At 46.4% G+C, this 10,000-nt stretch overlaps 1 protein-coding gene across 1 annotated transcript; it reads left to right on the top strand.

The window, feature by feature from the left end:
- Positions 1-4,089: 4,089 nt before the first annotated feature.
- On the top strand, positions 4,090-7,568 carry LOC144536622 (hydroxycarboxylic acid receptor 2-like). Its single transcript, XM_078279852.1, has 2 exons — positions 4,090-4,142; positions 5,405-7,568. Exon 2 carries the CDS (start codon positions 5,435-5,437, stop codon positions 6,095-6,097), a length of 663 nt encoding a protein of 220 aa, XP_078135978.1. The 5' UTR covers positions 4,090-4,142; positions 5,405-5,434; the 3' UTR covers positions 6,098-7,568.
- The last annotated feature ends 2,432 nt before the right edge of the window (positions 7,569-10,000 follow it).

The raw sequence follows: 10,000 nt of genomic DNA on the forward strand, positions 1-10,000 counted from the left end.
CCTCTCAGTATATATGCGCCTGCTCTACCCGCTGAACCAACCCGGCCACAAACAAAACTACCATTTCTAGTAGCATTGCCAGCTCTTTCTCCACAGCTCTGTTAATACTAACCATAGACTGTATATAACCTGGACCAGCAGACTCCCGTGTCTCTGGACGGAGACCAGTGAGCGTCTCTGGACGGAGACCAGTGACGTCTCTTTCCCGGTGATGGCTGAGCGTTACTGAGCAGCCTCCAACTGAGCTTGAAGGCGTAGATGTGGCGTGAGCAACCTGTCTGAAAGTTGGAAGTCTTCTGGTAGCTGTGCCAAGAGAAATCTCAATCATTCCCAATCTAGCAGAGACGGAGAGCGTAGGTATATGTAAGGAGATAACATAGACACAGGCTCATTATTGATCACTAAAATGATAGTTAACATTAGTCATTACACTTAAACAGCTGATGGAAGTCCAAACTGCCTGAGAGCTTCTCCTGTACTATACTGGTAACTCCTCTACTATGAGACAGGAAGTCTCGTGGTTATGACCCAATCGTTAGCCTATTGTTATAAAAACGTCTGCTACGGAGCCATAACGTGAGCTACAAGGTAATGGAGCCTTTTATACATTGTCGTGTTTCTTTAGAAATAAACAACGGACAAATAGAGTCTTTAAACGCTTCAGATGTAAAGGTATTCTCTGTCAAAGTGACGTCAGAATGAATGGCAGTCAATGGGATGCTAATGGGATGCTAACGGGATGCTAACGGGAGGTGATGGCTTGGTAGCATCAGAATGGCGCCGTAGGAGCTACGCGTTGTGAGGAGAAGCTGACCCCCCCTTGATATTAACGGACAAAGCATCCAGTTCAGCGAAGTGCTGTGAATGCGGGAGTGCCTTAAACCTGCTTTCTATCTGACTTCCTGCAGGGGGCGACACGTGTGGTTGCTAAAAGGAGGTCTGTTTCTGGAGACGGCTCTGAGAAAGTGACCCACTTCTCTCTTGATTTATGACCTCAGTAAACATCTTCATAATGAGCTCATGGTCTCAACCTCTAGTTTGAAGACTTCTGCAACACAGTCTCTCTCTCCCTCTCTCCTCCCTCTCTCCTCACTCCTCCCTCTCTCTCCCTCTCCTCTCTCACTCCTCCCTCTCTCCTCCCTCTCTCCTCCCTCTCTCCCTCTCTCCTCCCTCTCTCTCCCTCTCACTCCCTCCCTCCTCCCTCTCTCCACCCTCTCTCCTCCCTCCTCCCTCCTCCCTCCTCCCTCCCTCTCCTCTCTCCTCTCTCTCTCCTCCCTCTCTCCTCTCTCTCCTCCTCCCTCCCTCCCTCCTCTCCTCTCTCCCTCACCCTCACTCCTCCATCTCTCCCTCCTCCCTCCCTCCTCCCTCCCTCCCTCTCTCCCTCCACCCTCACTCCTCCACTCTCTCCCTCTCTCTCCTCTCTCCCTCTCCTCCTCCCTCTCTCTCTCCTCCCTCTCTCCTCTCCCTCTCTCCTCCCTCTCTCCTTACTCCTCCCTCACTCCTCCCTCTCTCCTCCCTCTCTCCTCTCTCTCTCCTCCCTCTCCTCCCTCTCTCCTCCCTCTCTCCTCTCTCCTCCCTCTCTCCTCCCTCTCTCCTCCCACTCCTCCCTCACTCCTCCCTCTCTCCTCCCTCTCTCCTCCCTCTCTCTCTCTCTCTCTCCCTCTCTCACTCCTTCCCTCCTCCCTCCCTCCTCCCTCTCTCCCTCCCTCTCTCCTCCCTCTCTCTCCCTCACTCCTCCCTCTCTCCTCCTCTCTCCTCCTCTCTCTCTCTCTCTCTCCTCTCTCCTCCCTCTCCCTCTCTCGCTCTCTCTCCTCCCTCACTCCTCCCTCTCTCTCCTCTCCTCCCTCTCTCTCTCTCCTCTCCTCCCTCTCCCTCTCTCCTCCCTCTCTCCTCTCTCCTCCTCTCTCCTCCCTCTCTCTCTCTCCTCCCTCTCTCCTCTCTCTCTCCTCCCCTCCTCTCCTCCTCTCCTCCTCTCTCCTCCTCTCTCCTCCCTCCTCCCTCCCTCCTCCCTCTCTCCTCCCTCTCTCCTCTCTCTCTCCTCTCTCTCTCTCTCTCCTCTCCCTCTCCTCTCCTCCCTCTCTCCTCCCCTCTCTCCTCTCTCCTCTCTCTCTCCTCCCTCTCTCCTCCCTCTCTCCTCCCTCTCTCCGCCATCTCTCCTTCCTCTCTCTCCCTCTCACTCCCTCCCTCCTCCCTCTCTCCACCCTCTCTCCTCCCTCACTCCTCCCTCACTCCTCCCTCTCTCCCCTCACCTCCTCTCTCTCTCCTCCATCTCTCCCTCCTCCCTCTCTCCTCCCTCCCTCCACCCTCTCTCCTCCCTCTCTCCTCCCTCTCTCCACCCTCTCTCCTCCCTCCCTCCACCCTCTCTCCTCCCTCTCTCTCCCTCACTCCTCCCTCTATATATCCCAGGAGTCATTAATTACTATTGGACAGTTCTTAAATGTGTATTCTGCTCTTTGACACATTGCTGCTCCTACATGATAAGACAATATATCCAACAATGGAGGCATTCACTTGTCACAGCAGCAGCTCAATGCAGCACAATAACAAACTACACATAACATATCATTGGGATAGAAAAATGCACAAAGATTAAAATAGGAACCAGATCAAATAAGAAGTAAAGTAATAACTGTAATATGTACACTGTAAACACTTTTGTATTTACAGGTGGAGATAATATATATGCAGATGAATAAATAGATGAAGTCACAGTAAGTATGTACAGAGTAATACATCATACTTATAAGATTACTGCGAATACACTGCACATATTTATATTTAATTTACATTACTCTAAACCACCTTCTGTAAACCAACTGTACACTACTGTCTACACTGCTCTATATCTCTGGTCCTGTCTATGCTCCAGCTGTCTATACCTGAATATCACGTTGCACTTTTCTGCTCTTTTGCACTTCTGGTTGGACGCACACTGCATTTTGTTGTCTTTGTACTTGTACTTTGCACAATGACAATACAGTACACATCATTATCCAGCAAGGCGGTAAGAGGTAATGTTCAGTTAGATACAGAGCAATGTGTGAATCACACAAATCAGGTTATTTCAATATTTAATATCACTTTAGAGAGAGTCTGTTGTAGGGCTTTTCGTTATATCTTATTTATTAAAACAGATCTATTCTGAGTAGCGTAATTTTTTTAATTAAAAATTTTATTTTTTATTTTATTTTATTTTTTGGTTTGTTATATTTATTATTTTTTTATTTTTAATTTTTAATTTTTAATTTTTAATTTTTAATTTTTTTTTAATTTTTTTATTTTTTTATTTTATCTTTATTTTTTTTTTATTTTTTTATTTTTTTTATTTTTTATTTTTATTTTTATTTTTTTTATTTTTTATATTTATTTTTTTATATTTTTTTTTTTTTTTTTAGTTTTATTTTTTATTTTTTATTTTATTTTTTAGTTTTATTTTATTTATTTTTTTATATTTCTCTCTCTCTCTCTCTCTCCTCCCTCCTCCTCCTCTCTCATCCCTCTCTCCTCTCTCCTCCCTCTCTCCTTTCTCCCTCCTCCATCTCTCCTCCCTCTCTCCTCCTCACTCCTCCTCTCTCTCTCTCCTCTCTCTCCTCCCTCCTCCTCCCTCTCCTCCTCTCCTCTCTCTCCTCCCTCTCTCCTCCCTCACTCCTCCCTCTCCTCCCTCTCTCCCCCTCCTCCTCCCTCTCTCCTCCATCCCTCCTCCCTCTCTCTCCTCTCTCACTCCCTCCCTCCTCCCTCTCTCCTCCCTCTCTCCTCCCTCCCTCCACCCTCTCTCCTCCCTCCCTCCACCCTCTCTCCTCCCTCTCTCTCCCTCACTCCTCCCTCTATATATGCCAGGAGTCATTAATTACTATTGGACAGTTCTTAAATGTGTATTCTGCTCTTTGACACATTGCTGCTCCTACATGATAAGACAATATATCCAACAATGGAGGCATTCACTTGTCACAGCAGCAGCTCAATGCAGCACAATAACAAACTACACATAACATATCATTGGGATAGAAAAATGCACAAAGATTAAAATAGGAACCAGATCAAATAAGAAGTAAAGTAATAACTGTAATATGTACACTGTAAACACTTTTGTATTTACAGGTGGAGATAATATATATGCAGATGAATAAATAGATGAAGTCACAGTAAGTATGTACAGAGTAATACATCATACTTATAAGATTACTGCGAATACACTGCACATATTTATATTTAATTTACATTACTCTAAACCACCTTCTGTAAACCAACTGTACACTACTGTACTACTACACTGCTCTATATCTCTGGTCCTGTCTATGCTCCAGCTGTCTATACCTTTGAATATCACGTTGCACTTTTCTGCTCTTTTGCACTTCTGGTTGGGACGCACACTGCATTTTGTTGTCTTTGTACTTGTACTTTGCACAATGACAATACAGTACACATCATTATCCAGCAAGGCGGTAAGAGGTAATGTTCAGTTAGATACAGAGCAATGTGTGAATCACACAAATCAGGTTATTTCAATATTTAATATCACTTTAGAGAGAGTCTGTTGTAGGGCTTTTCGTTATATCTTATTTATTAAAACAGATCTATTCTGAGTAGCGTAATTTTTTTAATTAAAAATTTTATTTTTTATTTTATTTTATTTTTTGGTTTGTTATATTTATTATTTTTTTATTTTTAATTTTTAATTTTTAATTTTTAATTTTTAATTTTTTTTTAATTTTTTTATTTTTTTTTTTTTTTTTATTTTTTTTTTTTTTTTATTTTTTTTTTTTATTTTTATTTTTTTTATTTTTTATATTTATTTTTTTATATTTTTTTTTATTTTTTTTTAGTTTTATTTTATTTATTTTTTTATATTTCTCTCTCTCCTCTCTCTCTCCTCCCTCTCTCCTCCCTCTCTCCTCCCTCTCTTCTCCCTCTCTCCTCCCTCTCTCCTCCCTCTCTCTCCTCCCTCTCCTCCCTCACTCCTCCCTCACTCCTCCCTCTCTCATCCCTCTCTCCTCCCTCTCTCCTCTCTCCTCCCTCTCTCCTCTCTCCTCCCTCTCTCCTCCCTCTCTCCTCTCTCCTCCCTCCTCCCTCTCTCCTCTCTCCTCCCTCTCTCCTCTCTTATTTTTTTATTTTTTATTTTTATTCTGTTTTCTGTGTGTGTGATTAATTGCGTTAACTGTAAAATATGATTAGTATTTTTAAAAATGTTGTGTAATGTGAAGTAAAGTCTGTGTGCGCACGGTGTGTAATGTGAAGTCGTAAATTGTATTGTCACATGATAGACTGTAGGACCCCAGGAAGAATAGCTTTTAGCTTATGCAGAAGCTAATGGGGATCCAAATAAAACAAAATAACTATAACAAGTGCAGAATACATAATAGATAGATGTAAAAATGATGCACCATCCCTTGTTCTTTTCTTCCAGGTGGTCCACCCTCACCACAGATTCAACCTCATGACCAAGCACCAGGCGGTGTTTGTGTCGGTGTTCGTCTGGCTGCTGGTGATCAGTCCCCGGGTTCCCATGCTGGCGTACAACCACATCAAGGGCAACGGCAGCAGCACCCAGTGCTTCTTTTTCACATCTTACAAAGAGGCATCGCGGGCCATCATCATCCTGGTCAGCATGCATCGGATCCTGACAGTGCTTGAGTTCATTATCCCGATGGCAATGCTGCTGTTCTGCTCCATCCGGATTTCCAGCTTCCTGAAGGGCCGACAGATGGGGAAAGCCGACAAGGTGCGCAAGGCGATGCGAGTGTGCATCGCTATCGTCGTGGTGTTCATGGTGTGCTTCCTACCCACCACGGTGACGACTATCGGGGTGTGGGTCATCCGCTCGTACCGCCCGTGGGACTGCGCCTCCTTCTACACCTTCACCCAGCTCAACATCGTGTCTCTGGGGCTGAACTTCCTGAACTCGGCCCTGGACCCTATCGTCTACGTCTTCTCCAGCTCCATGTTCAGGAAGGCCCTGTGCAGCTCGCTGCCACGCGCCCTGCGCTGCGGAAAGGACAGTGAAAGCGGTGAGAATGCGCCGTCTGTGTCAGGAACGCAGTCCACCACCCAGCAGGAACTGAAGTCCATGACGAAGGACGGAGGGAATGAAGCCATGTGATGAGCTTTGGGATGCACCGAATCCAGATTTTTGGGGTTTCGGCTGAATCCTGAACCCCCTGGTTGAGGTTCTGCTGAGTCCTCGTCCCGTCCTCAGTCCATGAACACAGTCAACACATTAATGAAGTAAACAGTGACTGTCCTTCCTTTGCCGTACCTGAAGTTGCTGCATTCTGGCTGCTGTCTGTAGATTCCTTCATGCTCAGCTCGTATTCTTCCAGATGTTTCATACCAGATGTTGTAACAGCGGTGATGTTGTGTATTGTTTAGGGTCCTCGCCACCACCAGACTAATCAGCACCAATCACTCCACCTACGTAAACACCTTCCCGTAATCAACGGCGCGTAGGGTTCAGCAGAAACCCAACCTTGTCAAAAAGCCCAATATTCAGCCCAATCAGAAGCCCAATCCTGGATTTTTTGCATCCCCACGCTGTCTTACAGTATGAAATATTGTAAATAATGTTGTTGCAGTGAAACATTCACACACTTGGAGATATTTTAGATGTCTTGTGCATCATTTCAGACCATCCTCACATAGCTGGTATCTTTGGAAACGCGAGGATCTCCTAAAGAACGTTCTGTGGGTTTGAGCTGTGAGTCCAGCAGAGTTTCCAACAAGTCCTGCAAACTATACGGCCATATTGGTCGTTAATTCCTACACTTTAGCAGTGGTAGGAAATCGTACCCACACGAGCGTTTTCGGTCCTCCTATCTACACGTCACGATCATGTTTTAAATCAGTCAAAGTCTCATTAGGTTTAAGCAAGAAACTACTAACTTGTACTTAAAATCAGTACATTTGTTACATTAGTACAAATAAATGACTATTCCGCCTAACAATAACACATAAATGGGTCTTATTTGCTGCTTGTAAAAGCGACTTAAAGGGTCCTATTTTAACGGTCTGAGGTCACGGCGTGAAGCGCCTGGTGCAGGTGTGTTTAGGGCGTCCTAATCCACTTCTGCTAGTTTGACGGCAGTAAAAAGGGTCCGTGTGCCGGGGTCATGGTTCTAAAGGGTTGACCTTAGTGTCTTCATTAATCAGAGGTGTGTTTTGGGTGTAACATGTAATCAACCAATCAGAGATCATCTCCCATTCCCTTTAAAAGCCAGGCGCGTTTGGACCTTGGAGCATTGCTGTTATGATGGAGGATCTGCACCGTAATATTTGTATTTGTAATCTTCTGCATGTGTGTGTGTGTGTGTGTGTGTGCTGCTGTGCGTCCCTGTGTGTGTAACAAGCATAGTGTGCACGTGCTGTGCACGAGTCTAGGAGCATTTTACTAATGCTCTGTTAAAATAACAATGAAATGCTGCGTTATTGACTTTAGACCAGGTTTTTGTTGGTCAATGGTGCCATCACTTCCCACTGCCTCAAGATAGCAATACGCCCAGAATGCACCTGAACACACCTCCCTGTAAGACCAGCACGCCCAGAATGCACCTGAACACACCTCCCTGTAAGACCAGCACGCCCAGAATGCACCTGAACACACCTCCCTGTAAGACCAGCACGCCCAGAATGCACCTGAACACACCTCCCTGTAAGACCAGCACGCCCAGAATGCACCTGAACACACCTCCCTGTAAGACCAGCACGCCCAGAATGCACCTGAACACACCTCCCTGTAAGACCAGCACGCCCAGAATGCACCTGAACACACCTCCCTGTAAGACCAGCACGCCCAGAATGCACCTGAACACACCTCCCTGTAAGACCAGCACGCCCAGAATGCACCTGAACACACCTCCCTGTAAGACCAGCACGCCCAGAATGCACCTGAACACACCTCCCTGTAAGACCAGCACGCCCAGAATGCACCTGAACACACCTCCCTGTAAGACCAGCATGCCCAGAATGCACCTGAACACACCTCCCTGTAAGACCAGCACGCCCAGAATGCACCTGAACACACCTCCCTGTAAGACCAGCATGCCCAGAATGCACCTGAACACACCTCCCTGTAAGACCAGCACGCCCAGAATGTACCTGAACACACCTCCCTGTAAGACCAGCACGCCCAGAATGCACCTGAACACACCTCCCTGTAGACCAGCACGCCCAGAATGCACCTGAACACACCTCCCTGTAAGACCAGCACGCCCAGAATGCACCTGAACACACCTCCCTGTAGACCAGCACGCCCAGAATGCACCTGAACACACTTCCCTGTAAGACCAGCATGGGCCACAGATGGGTGCAGGTGCATTTGCTGTTTAAACGACGTGGGCGCTGGACGGGAAACTGACAACTGGGTCGGTCTTAAACTAGCAAAGACACTTGCGCTGATCAGGTTGACGTTACAAAGTCCCGTTGGCATGTAAACAACAGATACAAATAAATATCCCAGTCCATTCAGTCCTTTCGTTGCACTTTTTGTATTGTCAATGTTTTGAAACTGCTTCTACATGTATGTTACATGTTTCTTATATGCATTCAATGTAAGTAGAGCCTGCCCTGCCAAAGAAAGATGTCTGATTAGCTTGTCACGATAAAATGCTTTGTAATGTGTCATGAGTCTGTGATATAAAACATTACGTATGACTGCTTATAGCCAGAAGGCAAAGCTCTCAATCTACCGGTCAGTTTTTGTTCCTACCCTCACCTATGGTCATGAAGGCTGGGTCATGACCGAAAGAACAAGATCCAGGGTACAAGCGGCCGAAATGGGTTTCCTCAGGAGGGTAGCTGGCGTCTCCCTTAGAGATAGGGTGAGAAGCTCAGTTATCCGTGAGGAGCTCGGAGTAGAGCTGCTGCTCCTTCACGTCGAAAGGAGCCAGTTGAGGTGGTTCGGGCATCTGGTAAGGATGCCCCCTGGGCGCCTCCCTAGGGAGGTGTTCCAGGCACGTCCAGCTGGGAGGAGGCCTAGGGGAAGACCCAGGACTAGGTGGAGGGACGTCCAGCTGGGAGGAGGCCTCGGGGAAGACCCAGGACTTGGTGGAGGGACGTCCAGCTGGGAGGAGGCCTCGGGGAAGACCCAGGACTTGGTGGAGGGACGTCCAGCTGGGAGGAGGCCTCGGGGGAGACCCAGGACTAGGTGGAGGGACGTCCAGCTGGGAGGAGGCCTCGGGGGAGACCCAGGACTAGGTGGAGGGATTATATCTCTAACCTGGCCTGGGAACGCCTCAGGATCCCCCAGTCGGAGCTGGTTAATGTGGTCCGGGAAAGGGAAGTTTGGGGTCCCCTGCTGGAGCTGCTGCCCCCGCGACCCGACCCCGGATAAGCGGATGAAGATGGATGGATGCTTATAACTAGAATTATAAAGTGCTATAAGCGGATTGTAACGGATTATAAGTGTGTTTGTAATGCAACAGACATGGGGCGTCATAGAAAGTGTAATAATCATGTTTTGTACTACACCTCCTTACTTCTACATGGTCCTCAGGAGTTCCCCGTGCATTGTGATGGATCATTTGCCCCATCTAGTGGACAGACTATAAACTACATCAGCGTATCTTTTTCTGTCTGGTCCCTTTAGATCAGTGGTTCTCAAACATTTTTCAATAGTGTTCCCCTTTTGAATTGTTTCTTTAAAGGTCCCATGACATGCTGCTCTTTTGATGCTTTTATATAGACCTTAGTGGTCCCCTAATACTGGATCTGAAGTCTCTTTATATAGACCTTAGTGGTCCCCTAATACTGGATCTGAAGTCTCTTTATATAGACCTTAGTGGTCCCCTAATACTGTATCTGAAGTCTCTTTATATAGACCTTAGTGGTCCCCCTAATACTGTATCTGAAGTCTCTTTTATATAGGCCTTAGTGGTCCCCTAATACTGTATCTGAAGTCTCTTTTATATAGACCTTAGTGGTCCCCTAATACTGTATCTGAAGTCTCTTTTATATAGACCTTAGTGGTCCCCTAATACTGTATCTGAAGTCTCTTTATAGAGACCTTAGT

This window comes from Sander vitreus, chromosome 21 (assembly GCF_031162955.1).
Source record: "Sander vitreus isolate 19-12246 chromosome 21, sanVit1, whole genome shotgun sequence".
Lineage (NCBI taxonomy): Eukaryota > Metazoa > Chordata > Actinopteri > Perciformes > Percidae > Sander > Sander vitreus.